At 43.0% G+C, this 13,104-nt stretch overlaps 1 protein-coding gene across 1 annotated transcript in view; it reads left to right on the top strand.

Moving 5' to 3' along the window:
• Positions 1 to 13,104, top strand: part of MDN1 (midasin AAA ATPase 1) — a 143,176-nt gene that overhangs the window by 12,380 nt on the left and 117,692 nt on the right. Inside the window, exons 4-13 of the mRNA XM_058660823.1 lie at positions 257 to 364; positions 442 to 634; positions 2,351 to 2,593; positions 2,839 to 2,970; positions 3,185 to 3,288; positions 4,964 to 5,078; positions 5,605 to 5,798; positions 6,603 to 6,684; positions 10,316 to 10,411; positions 11,949 to 12,061. Coding sequence (XP_058516806.1) covers positions 257 to 364; positions 442 to 634; positions 2,351 to 2,593; positions 2,839 to 2,970; positions 3,185 to 3,288; positions 4,964 to 5,078; positions 5,605 to 5,798; positions 6,603 to 6,684; positions 10,316 to 10,411; positions 11,949 to 12,061 — 1,380 coding nt within the window. The remainder of the gene's footprint in view (positions 1 to 256; positions 365 to 441; positions 635 to 2,350; positions 2,594 to 2,838; positions 2,971 to 3,184; positions 3,289 to 4,963; positions 5,079 to 5,604; positions 5,799 to 6,602; positions 6,685 to 10,315; positions 10,412 to 11,948; positions 12,062 to 13,104) is intronic.

The raw sequence follows: 13,104 nt of genomic DNA on the forward strand, positions 1-13,104 counted from the left end.
TGTGCTGAATTTGCTGTGTTCTTGTGGCTGTGGTTCATCACCCTTTCATCGTGTGCCACTTCAGAGGAAGGGTAATAATAGAAGTAGTCGCACATTTCACATGTGCTTCTGCAAATGCATTTGTCATGTCTGTTTTGCATTTTTTGCTTGTGTGTGTTGTAACAGTTATTTAAGGTTTCAAGTGTTCAGTTGTCTAATAAATTTTCTTTATCCTTTTCATCAGTTGTAAATCACCTGAATGACATATTTTCTGTAGGTATACAGCCAATTGTCTTGCTTTGGTGACTTGTATGAGTGAAGAGCACAAGTTATCTTTCCTCAAGAAGATTTTTACTGCTGATGAATTGGTTCATTTCAGGTTGAGGTAAGCAGGTTCTTCCGGGAGGTCTTGCTGTGGTTTCTGTGCGGTGCAGTCATTGATGGGAGTCTCCATTCCTATAGGTTGTTAGAAGAGGCACAACTGCAGGACTTGGAGAAGGCGTTAGTTTTGGCCAATCCAGAAGCTTTGCACTGGCGTAAGGAGAAGGAACTGCAGTACATTCCCGGACACCTTGTTTCGGCTGACCTCTGCTCCAGGGTCACAGCTGTCTGTGGGGTGCTTCTGCATGGGCAGTCTCCCACCCTGGGAGAGCAGGTATGCTGCCGTCAGTAGGGGGTGTCCTCCCTTATCCTCCTCAACTCCCTCAGTGAGTTTTTTGCCTTGCTTTGCTTGGCTTTCTGTAAGAAGTGTGAACCAACTTAAGTTTGCTGAGTTGTTTTATTCATGCAAGTCTTTAGGAGAAAAGTTCATCTTGGGCTCTCCTCTTTGATATTCCGTTTGTTGCTGTTTTCATATGGTTTTAGCGGCTTGAGTGGTGCCTTTTAATTTTTTTTAAAAAATTATTTTTATTGCAAAGTTAGAGGGGGAAAGACAGAGAGAAAGATCTTCTGTCCAGTGATTCACTCCCCAAGTGACCGCAATGGCTGGAGCTGAGCCAATATGAAGCCAGGAGCCAGGAGCTTATTCTGGGTCTCCCAAGTGGTGCAGGGTCCCGAGGCTTTGGGCGGTCCTCGACTGCTTTCCCAGGCCACAAGCAGGGAGCTGGATGGGAAAGTAGAGCTGGTGGGAAACAAATCAGCACACATGTGGGATTCAAGCGCATGCTAGGCAAAGACTTTAGGTGCTAGGCTACTGCACTGCACCCTGAACAGATTTTTGGTCTCTAAGTTTGTAAACATTTGGAGCCAGTCTTACTTTGCTCCAGAGGTATCAGTCATAAGTTTGATGTTTGCTTCTTCTTGGAGCAAATTCTGGATTATTCATTTATTTATAGGAAGAGAGATGCTGTTTTTTTTTATTATGAATTTTTAAGATTTTAAAAATTTATGTTATTGCAAGGCAGTGACACAGATTGAAAGATCTTCCCTCTTTCCCTCATTTGAGTTCACTCCCCAAATGTCCACAACACTGTGGGCTGGGCAGTGCTGAGGGCGGCAGTCTGGAATTCCATCTGAATCTTCTGTGTGTGTGCACCAACTTAGGTACTTGAACTATCATCATCTGCTACTTCTAGGTACATGAGTCGGTAGCTGGACTGGAATAGGTACTCTACTGAGGGATGCAGAGATTACAAGTGAAATCTCCGCGTGAGGCCCAGTGGCGTGGCCTAACGGCTAAAGTCCACAGCAGGCCACAAGCAGGGAGCTGGATGGGAAGTGGAGCTGCCGGGATTAGAACCGGCGCCCATATGGGATCCCGGCACGTTCAAGGCGAGGACTTTAGCTGCTAGGCCACGCCACTGGGCCCTGTTTATGTTAATTTAAAAGGGAGGTTTTACAGAGAAAAAAAAAGGGGAAGCAGAGGTATTCTATTTGCTCGTGCGCTCCCCAAATTGCTTCAGTGGCCAGAGCTGAGCTCATTCGATTTTGGGAGCCAAGAGCTTCTTTCCAGCCTCCCATGTAGATGGAAGGTTCACGGACCTGTGCCATCTCTACTCTCTCAGGCCATAAAAAGAGAACTGGATGCAAGTGGAGCAGCTGGGACACAAACTGGTGTCCCACAGTTTTATTTATTTGAAAGGTCTAGTGACAGACATAGAAAGCGAGCTCTTCTGATTGTTCACTCTCTACCCTATCTGAGGCTGAAGCCTGAGCCAGGAGCTCTTTCCTGGTCTCCCACGTTGTGAGTGGCAGGAACTCAAGCACTTAAGGATCATCTGATGCGTCCATGGGTCGGTGGCCGGGAGATGGGTCAAGAATGTGAATATGCTGTGTGGTGCCGCTATCTTGAATGGCAGCTTAACTAAGCAGAACATAACGTCCACTCTAGAAGGACTCTTCACCTGAGTTTGTTTCTCTCTCACCTCCCTAGGGTGGTAACAGGAATTCTTCACGTGAGCAAGAGTTGGCCCTCAGGTCCTATGTGTTGGTTGAGTCTGTCTGCAAAAATCTTCAGATGCTGGCTATGGCAGTGGCTTCTCAGAATGCTGTGTTGTTGGAAGGGCCAATAGGATGTGGCAAAACGTCCTTGGTAGAACATTTAGCTGCCATGACAGGTAGAAGGAATCCTCCTCAGCTTCTCAAAGTCCAGCTTGGTGACCAGACTGACAGTAAGGTAATTCAGAAGTGGCAGGTTGGTGGTAGGTTGGCATGCTTGTAAACATCTTCATTTCCATCTCTGCTAAAGGAATGTGAGGAGTAGTCACTGTTCCTGCTTGCAGCTGTTGGGGTCAAATCTCAAGAACTTGAACAGAATTAAGCTGTAGACCTAGAGTGGGATTAACTGAAGGAGTTTGCCTTAGCTGTTCAGGTATATCTCAGTTGGAGGATTTTTAATAATTTCCTTATCGTTTTTTGCAGATGCTGTTGGGGATGTATCGCTGCACAGATGTTCCTGGAGAGTTTGTGTGGCAGCCTGGCACCCTGACACAGGCAGTGACAAAGGGCCACTGGATCCTTCTGGAGGATATTGACTATGCCCCGTTGGATGTGGTATGTTGGCCACATGAATCATGGCCTCCTAACATGTTTTCTGTCTTTGAAGAGCGTTTCCTTAGTAGTGATTTGGGAGTGATGGAAAGAAGCTGTTTGATTGCCTTAAGGCAGTTGTGGTCAACTGTTGGATCTGATTTGAAGGCTTGGATAACTTGGCTGGATTGTTTTTGGATCAATAATAGTTATATCAGTGGGTTGCTGTTTTGGTTAGGTTTCTGTACTGATCCCTCTATTGGAGAATGGAGAGCTCTTGATTCCTGGCCGAGGTGACTGTCTAAAAGTGGCTCCTGGATTTCAGTTCTTTGCAACAAGGAGGTATGTCCTGTTAGCTTTTCTCTTCCTCTGGTGCCAAGCTGAGAAATACTGGAATAGAGTGCCCTGTATCCACTTCAAGTAGTTAGTTGGAGTTGATGATAGATCCAATGTTTTCTTTCCTGAAATGAAATTCCTAAAAAAAAGATTTATTTATTTATGATTTATTTGAAAGAGTGACAGAAAGGGTGAAAAAGATCTGCCATCTGCTGCTTCAGTCCCTGAATGGTTGTGAGAGCCAGGGCTTCACCAGGCTGAAGCCACGAGCCTGGAACTCCATCTGGTTTTCCCACCTGGTGGCAGGGGCCCAAGTACGTCTGCTTCCTGCCATTATTAGCATGGAGGTCGTGTAGAAGTAGGGGATTCTGGACTCAGACCAGCACTCTATCGGATGTGGGTGGTTCAAGTAGTGGCTTAACTTACTGGGGAATAATGCCTTCCCTACCGCTTGCATTTTATAACGGAGGCACTGATTTATTTCTCATGCTCTATTAAGTGTTAGCTTTTTTTTTTTTTTAATATTTTTATTGGAAAGGCAGATTTACAGAGAGAAGGAAAGACAGAAAAATCTTCCATCCTCTGGTTAACTCCCCAAATGGCTTCAGTGGCCAGAGCTGAGCCGATCTCAAGCTGGGAACCGGGAACTTCTTCTGATCTCCCACTCGGGTGCAGGGTCCCAAGGCATTGGGCCATTCTTCGATGCTTTCCCAGGCCATAAGCCTGGGATGTAGAGCAGCTGGAATTCAAACTGGTGCCTCCATGTGATGCTGGTGCTTGGAGTTGAGGCAGTGCACCGGCCCCTAGTGTTAGTGTTTGCTGATATTATGTTACTATGAACAATTTGGCTTATACCAAATGACCACAAGGCCTTAGCCTGTTGTGCTGATTTGCTGGTCTCTGGCTCCGCCCTTTGCTGTTTTAGACGAGTGAGAAGGGGTGTTTGTGACCTTACAGGTTTAAAGAAAAGAATGATAACTTCTCCTTAGGATGGTGGTTGTGAGAATTAAACAGCTTATGTGTATTAGCGAGTGGCTTACCTAGAGTGTGTGTTGTGTTCCTTACCTATTTTTCTTGTAGAAATTTCTAGTAGTTCAATATTCTGTCTTCTGGTACTAAACACTGAATTTACAGATAATCAAGCCTACAAGGCCTGGATCATGTTTTCTCTTTCCTGAGATTATTTATGCTTTAAGAAGTACGTTATTGTTGAAATCACTTGTGGTGATTTGAAAATAGCTTAGTCAAAGCTGTATTCCTCTTTGCAGGATTGAATGTGGGTCAGTTGTCAGTCTCTCGCACAAGGAGGAATTATGAATGCTGCATGTGAGATAGTCACAGCAGGAGATAAATATCTGTGGTTTCTGTTTGTGCTTTTCTGCTTATTTGTGCTCATCCTTCATCCAAACATATTTAATGAACTGACCCAGAAAACGTTGACGTTTTAAATAACTTCATTACAGTGTATTGTCATTATTGTGGCTGATGTTTTATTGTACCTAATGTGTAAATTAAGCTTTGCCAAAAGTATACATGTATAAAGAAAAATATAGTAATATAGGTTGTAGTGTTTTCTTCTGTTTAAGGCAGAAGGGAATATATTCTTTTTGCATATTAAGGACTGCAGTAATCCAATATTCAAATAAGGAATTTTGTATGACTGTTGTATATTTTGAAACAGACTGTTGAGCAGTGGAGGAAATTGGTATCGGCCGCTAAACAGTCATGCTTCTTTGTTAGACAAATATTGGACCAAAATTCGCATGGATAACTTGGATAAAGCAGAGCTGAATGAGGTATGTGGGGTGTTAGAAAGTACTAATATTTTTTATTTCTTACAATTTATTGTGAAATATTCTAAATTTACCTGAAAATAGAGAAAATGCCATTATGAGCCACCAAATACTATTCAATAAGTTTATTAGTAATTGTGCCAGCATTTTATTTTATGTGTTTCATCTGTTGTTTTTCTTTGGGGGGGGAAAAATCTAACCCTTTAACATTTTATCTCTAAATAAATACTTTAGCATGTACTTCCAAAACTTTAAGGAAAATTTTCGTAAATAACCATAACAGTGTTGCTATGTGCAGTAGAATGAGTAGTTATTGCTGGGGAACATTTAATTTATTCATGGATCATACTTAAAATTTTCCTATTATCCCTGTAGGATTCTGTTTCTCTCTTTTTTTAAATTTATTTTAAAAGTAGAGATGGAAAGATCTTCCATCTACTGGGTCACTGTTCAAATGTCTGAAACAGGAAACAGCCACTGTGCTGGGCACTAGATCTTCCTGATTTTTGTCCTTCTTCCGCCTTTTCAGGTTCTTCAGAGCAAATTTCCGAACCTAGTAGCAGCAGCTGGCCACCTACTTGATATTTATATAGAGCTTACTGGAGAGAGGCATCCCTCTCGGAGTGACAGTGCTTTGGGCTGTCATCAGGCATCAGAAGAAGTTTCAGAAACCCAAGGAGAAAGCAAAAGGCCAGTCCTTGAGGGAAGAGAATTGTCTCTCAGGTATTGACGTAAACACTTTTCTGAGTTGATATTTTAAAACTACAGTGCAAAACTAACTGGTTTGGTCAGGTTTTGGAATAAAACTTTGAGGGTGCATTGTGTTGTCAGTCTCCTTTCCCAAATGTAGTTTAATCATTGGGAAAGCTTGGTTTTTTAACTTTAATAAGTTACCTTTAAAAATAAACTTGAGAGCAACTACTAGTGTAATCCTTCTAATATATATTCTTTTCTGACATGGAATCTTTTATTTGAAAGGCAGGGAAAGACAGATCTCTGTCCACTCTTTGATTCCTCAGATGGTTACAGGTTGCAGTGGCCTGAGGCCAAAGCCTGGACAGGAATTCATTCCACATCTGCTTTGTAGATGGCTGGGATGCTACACTTGCGCTGCCTTCCCAGGCTCATTTGTAGGGAACTGGCTGGAAGAAGAGCGGTTAGGATTTGAACAGGTGTTTATATGGGATGCTGGTGTGACAGGTGACATCCTGAGGCTTAAATAAGCCTTCTTGTCTTGTTCTAGCAATGAGCTATTTGCCTTTGTCCTCAGTTTTCAGTGATAAGAGAGGGAATGGCGAGCTGTCCACATTTTGATTTGAGTTAGTTGCTTCCCTCCCTTTCCTGCTATTTTGTCTGGCAGGATGGAGAGAATGAGTGGTAGGTCACTTCCTGATATAGGAATAAAGATCAGGAGCTGCATTTAATTTTTCCATTAACACTTTTTATCTTCATGTTGCCAGACATACAAGCAAAACAAGTAGACTGCGTTTTTGACCTAAGACTTTTTATTTCTTACTTTTTCTTAAGAGATCTCCTGAATTGGTGTAATAGAATTGCCCATGGCTTTGACAGTTCATCATCTTCAGCATCGTTACATATTTTTCAGGAGGTAAGCTACAGCCTTCCTGCCGATTTGCTCTGCTCTGTAAAACTGCTATTTTCTTTGCAGTGTTACTTTTGTCTCTCCATTGCTATCAGACTTTTTATTTTGTCTAGTGTGGTTTCTTATCCTTAGCTCGTTTAAATGAACTTACCCTCCATTTAAAGCTAATAAATAAAACTTATGTGGTTTTTAATGGATTATTACTAATTTCAGAGGAAATATAGTTTGGGAACAGGATAAAGCAGGGTAAAGCAGATAGTGAAAATAAAGATAAAATGAAAAGAAATGCTCCCAGATAATAATAAAGCAATCTTGTGAAATAAAGTATTTCTAAGATATGTAGCCTCTAGACCTATGTGTTATTACTTAGTTTAGTTAATACAGTTGTTTTTGATTCCTCCACTATGCCTTATAAGGATTCTTAAATATCTTTTTGCAAAGTATAAAACATTGGGAGGAAAATGTGTTTTGTTTGAGGCAAGTCCTACTGAGTTACAGCCCTGCCACATTCAATAAGAATAGAGATTTATTCCTGCCTAAGATGGTATTGCCTGACATGTAGGGGCTTTTAAAGCATTGACCCATATGGATTTTGACTTGCTCTGGTTTCTGTCAGCTGGAATTGAAGAGAGAATTGTGACCCAGTTTGGTTTGCAGCATTTCTTTGTGTTTTGCCAAGTACCTTTTGGAAAAGAAAGCTCACTTGGAGGTTATGCCTTCTCTTAGCTGAAACTTGAATGTTATGTGGCCGTTTTTATTCCTCCTTTCCATTCTGCAGTCAATGTTCCTTCTAAGTCTCATGGATTGTTCATCTTTGTCAGATTGCCCTAGACTTTTTTTTTTAATAAAATTGAGACATTGATATTGTCCTTCTATACTTATTCTCTTAGAATGCTTTGAATATAAAATGACTTTATCGGTATAAACTCTACATATTCTTAGTCTTTCATAGTATATTGTTCATATTTTATGTTAAAATTGTACAGACTTAACACCATGTCACCACTGTGTGCTGCAGGACTTTTTTTTCACCCCAGTGGGAAATCCCTGTTTGGCTGCCATTCCTGTTTCCTGCCTCTGCAGCCCCTGGGAGAGGCTAATCTTCCTCTGAGTACACTAGTTTTGGACATTGCCTGTAAATGGTCTCAGACAGTGTTAGGCTGCTTGTATCTCACTGCTTCACTCAGCATATTTTCGTGGTTGATGCATATTGTGATTTTAAACCAGTGCATCATTCTCTTTAAGGCTAATTCATTGTACTGTTATATTCAGTTTCTTTTTCGGCATCTTCATCGACATTTGATATTTTTAATAATATTCCTGAAAACATTCATGTATAAGTATTTGTATATATCTAAAATAAAAAATATTGTTGAAAGTGGGAAAAATGTTAAAGCAAATGATGAAATAATATTTCCTCATCCACAGATTTTCTAGCACTGTTAATGCCTTGTATATGCTGTTCCAACTTTTTTTTTAGTGTTTTTAGTGTTAGAACCACCATCTTGATTGGCACAGGTCAGGCTAGGCCATAGCACCTGCCAGTTCACATGAGAGTTGGGTTTGGTAGTTGGGCTAGACTTAGCAACCATGGACAAAAGCTGGTAAGGGCCAGTTGAGCTCGGATGTAGTTCATTTGGTGAGTGCCTGTATGTCAGACAGGGCTACAGCATCCATTAACATGTGTGAGCCAGGTATTGGGGTGGACTAGGCTTGGCAAGTCCATAGCACATACTGGCACCAGTGAGAGCCAGGAGATGGTGTAGCCCTTGTTGGAGTGCAATACCCTCAAGTTTACTTGAGGGCTGGGACAGGGCCGAGCTGGGCTAGGCTACTGCACCCACCAGTGAGAGTTGGGACTAGGTCAGGCCATGCTAAGCCAACCTGCAGCACCTGCTGGTGAATGCAGAGGCTGGGAGTGGGCCATCTTAGCTTGGGATGTAGTACCTGCTGGCATGTGCAAGTCCTAGGGCTGGGAGTGGGCCTGGTAGGGGAACTTCAGGTGCTCCCTTGCTGGGCTGCTGCTTCCACTGGTGAGCATGAGAGCTCAGAATAGGGGTAGTCCAGTCTGGGATAGGCTTCAGCACCAGCTGGCAGGTGCTGGGACTGCATGCAAATTATGTCAGGTAGACTGCGATACCTTCTGGCAGGTGCAAATTCCAGAGCTGGGAATGGGCTTGACGGGAACTGTGGGCACCACCCTGCTGGGCTGCATCTCCTGATAGCGTGAGAACCAGGGCTTGGGGCAGGCCAGACTGGTCAAGGCAGCACCACCCATCAGCATACTTGGGGGCTGGATCTGGGGGCATGGTGGTTGAGCTAAGCCACAAAACCAATGGGTGTACACAACAGCCAGATGGGATGATGGACTGTTCTAGGTTGTGGCATGTGCTGACACATGCAAAAATTGTGGCTGTTTGGGAGGGGCCTGCTGCGGGTTATTGGGGGTTGCCCTGACTAGACTGTGGCATCTGCTGGAGTGTGTGAAGCCTGGGCCTATGAAGGCTGGGCTGGGCCAGGCAGCAGCATTTATCAGTTCACATGGGAGATGGTGCTGGTGGCAGAACTGGCCAGGCAGCTGTATCTACCACTATGTACATTGGTTGGTGCAGGTGACTGACAGAATCTGACCCTGCAACTGGTTGGCACAAATGAGTCAGTCTGAGGTCAGGTGGGGTTCCCGGGCTTGTGGATTTGCTAAGGATTAGCACTTTTGTCTAATCCTGGAAAGATTTCCTCAACCCTGGGGAAATGAAAGCAGCGATGTCTGATAAGTATCAGAACCAATACATTACATTAGAAGACATAGCTGGTTGGTCCACTGGTAGATGCTGGGACTGAGAACTGGATTGTTAGTGATTGTGGTCACCTTGCTGCTTACCAAGTGTTTCTACCTCAGGTAGAATGCATCTTTGTTGTTAACTTCTGAACTGTTTCTGAGTTATTTCACCTGTGAAATCTGTACCTAAAGATTAACACTGTTCTTTGCTTGAAGTTAGGATTTGTTTTGTTTTCTTTTTTTTTTTGAAGTTAGGATTTGTAAAATGAAGTAATTTTGTTTTTGTTTTTTTATTTTATTTAATTTTTTAAAATATTTATTTATTTTTTACTACAAAGTCAGATATACAGAGGAGGAGAGACAGAGAGGAAGATCTTCCCTGTGATGATTCACTCTCCAAGTGAACGCAATGGCCGGTGCGTGCCAATCCGATGCCGGGAACCAGGAACTTCTTTCCGGGTCTCCCACGCGGATGCAGGGTCCCAAAGCTCCAGGCCGTCCTCTACTGCTTTCCCAGGCCACAAGCAGGGAGCTGGATGGGAAGCGGGAGCTGCTGGGATTAGAACCGGTTCCCATATGGCATCTCGGGGCTTTCAAGGCGAGGACTTTAGCTGCTAGGCCACACTGTCGGGCCAATTTTGTTTGTTTTGTATGTTAATAAGAAATCCCTCATGGCTGTTGGCTTTTGTCTGCACTGGGATTAAATCCTGTGTTGAGTTGATTTTTTGTTTGCTTCAGGAAATGCAGAAGTGTTTGTGCTCAGTTTTGTGTTCTTTGCTTTGTGGACAAAATAATGGTGTTCTGTGGTTAGTGTGTAATTTTAAAATATATTTGGCATTTACTTGATTATTTTAATAGGCTCTGGACTGTTTCACAGCAATGCTTTCTGATTGTACAAGCAAACTGAAAATGGCAGAAATTATTGGAAGCAAATTGAACATTTCTAAGAAAAAGGTAAGTAATGTTACATTGACTTTTTTTCTTTTAAGATTTATTTTTATTGGAAAGTCAGATTTACAGAGAGAAGGAGAGACAGAAAGATCTTCTTTTTGCTGATTCACTCCCCAAGTGGCTGCAGTGGCCAGAACTAAGCTGATTTGGAGCCCAGGAGCCAGGAGCTTCTTTAGGGTCTCCCATGTGGGTTCAGAATCCCAAGGTTTTGCGTCATTCTTGACTGCTTTCCCAGGTCACAGTCTGGGAGATAGATAGGAAGTAAAGCTGCCGGAGTATGAACTGGTCCCCATATGGAATCCCAATGCATGCAAGGTGAGGGTTTTAGCCACTAGGCCTCTTCATTGACTTTTGAAAGGAGGTTGAGATATTTAGCTTTGTGGGTCTGGTGCCTATCTAGAACAACTTTTTGCAGTGTGGACTCTTGTAAATGTGGGTGGTTTCACTGCTGCCTGTCCAAAATTTGAGATTTCCAGCATTCAATAGACACTTCATGTGTTCCATGTTCTTCAGATGTCCCATAGGTCTTTCTCATTTCAGTGAGTGTTTATGCTATGGATTATAGACTTAGGACTGAAACTGTTTTAGTAAAATAGTTTTGTCTATAGATTCGTGCACATGCTTCCTAATCATCTTTTTTTTATTAATACTTTAAAACCTCAAGAACATTGAAAAGGATGGTACTGGGCAAATATGCTGTGACAGATTAAGCCACTGCTTGGAGAACCTACATCCATATTAGTTCTGGTTCAAGTCCCAGCTATTCTCAAATTGCAGTTTCCTGCTTGTGCATCCAAGGAAACAGTAGATGATGACTCGGGTACCTGAGTTCTGCTACCCATATGGGAAATGTATACAGAGTTCTGAATTTCTTGGCTTTGTCCTGGTGAGTCTTGGCTGTTGGGACATTTAGGGAGTGAATCAGTGGAATATCTATCTGTCTCTCTCTGTTTTGTTAATTGAGTTAATAACTATTAAAACATGTTGGGGAGCAGGCATTGCGGCGCTGCTTGGGGCACCTGTGTCCTGCATTGAGTGCCAGTTCAAGTCCTCGCTGCTCAGCTTCCTCTCTTGCTTTCTGCACATGGCTGAGCTTGCTCAAGTACTTGGATTCCCGCCACCGATGCTAGAGACATGGGTGGAGCTCCTGGTGCTTGGTTTTGGCCTGGCCTAGCTCCAGTCTGGCTTTTGTAGACATTTGGGGAATGAAGCAGCAGTCGAAAGACTTTCTCTCTGACTCTCCTTTTCTGCCATTTTACCTTACAAATAAGTAAATAAATACTTTAATAAGTGCTTGGTTTAATTTGAAGATTGGGGGGAAGGAAAGGGATGAAATTGACTGTGCACACGTGACTGTGCACTCACCACTTAGACTACTGAGAACATTGTCCGTGAGAATGTTTCCATTCCATTCTTTTGTTTTCTTAAAATACGCATTTTTGAAGGAGATGGCTTTTTTGTTCTTAAGAGTTAATTATTTGAAAGGCGGAGTGATAGAGGGAGAGACAGAGTGAGTATCCATTCTCTTTCCCTTTCATAGGCCGAGTTCTTCTGCCAACTTTATAAACCAGAGATTGTGATCAATGAACTAGATGTGCAAGTGGGCCGAGTACAGCTTCTACGGAAACAAAGTGAAGCTGCTCATCTTCAGAAGTAAGTAGAGTTCTAACCAAATGCGCAAACTGGGAGGTCTAACCCAGCTATCATTTCTCCACGGGCTGCATAATATTGGGAAGTGTTTTTTTTGAAGTCTGGGCAAGATGGCCCAGCTGGCTAATTAATCTTTTGCTGGCAAGTGCTGGCATTCTATATGGGTGCCATTTCATGTCCCAGCTGTTCCACAACCCATCCAGGTCCCTGCTTGTGGCCTTAGAAAGCAGTGTAGGATTGCTCAAAGCCTTTGAACCCCATATGTGCATGGGAGATCTAGAGGAGGCTCCTGGCTCCTGGCTTCGGATTGGCTCAGCTCTGGCTATGTTGTGGCCACTCTGGGAGTGAACCAGCAGATGTAGATCTTGCTGTCTCACCTTATTTTTCTACAATCTGCCTTTCCAATAAAGATAGATAGATAATAATAAAAAGTTAAGTGGATGAGGCAGGCAGTAAAAGCCCTTAGGGTATATGTTTTTATTGGCTGTGATGTAGTCAGTGAAACAAGTTTTTGTAGGATATCTGAATTCTGAGGAAACATTCATTAAATGCTTACTGTATGGCTCACATTATGCTCCATTCTCTGCATTTGCTTTATCATGGAGCCAATAATGTGTCTTATGGCTAAAGGACAAATCACAGCCTGGGTGCTTGAGTATCTGTGTCTCCTGTCCTGCGGAAGAAATCACCCGATACTGGAGAGCATTTCAGAGGCACTTTTATTCCAACCTTCAGTTCCTTCTTTGGGGCAGAAGCCCCTGGCTTATATATCCCTCCTATCCGTTAAATCCGTTACCCAGAAGCCTTCAGTTAAGTCAGTTAAGTCCGTTATTTCCGTTACACAGAGAACCTCCTCACCCCTCCCCCAAGGCCCCTGGCTATCTCTCAATCCTCCAATCAGCTTACACGCCTGAGGCAAGCAGTAAAGGGCCAATCACAGGGCACTTCCTGAAACCTGTCTCCAAGAGGAAGTAGGGTCCAGGCATCATCTTAGGGCAGGGCACACGTGCAGTGCTCCCAACAACTCCCCCTTTTTGTTTTATTAA

The sequence above is a fragment of the Ochotona princeps genome, chromosome 1, assembly GCF_030435755.1.
Source record: "Ochotona princeps isolate mOchPri1 chromosome 1, mOchPri1.hap1, whole genome shotgun sequence".
Classification (NCBI taxonomy): domain Eukaryota; kingdom Metazoa; phylum Chordata; class Mammalia; order Lagomorpha; family Ochotonidae; genus Ochotona; species Ochotona princeps.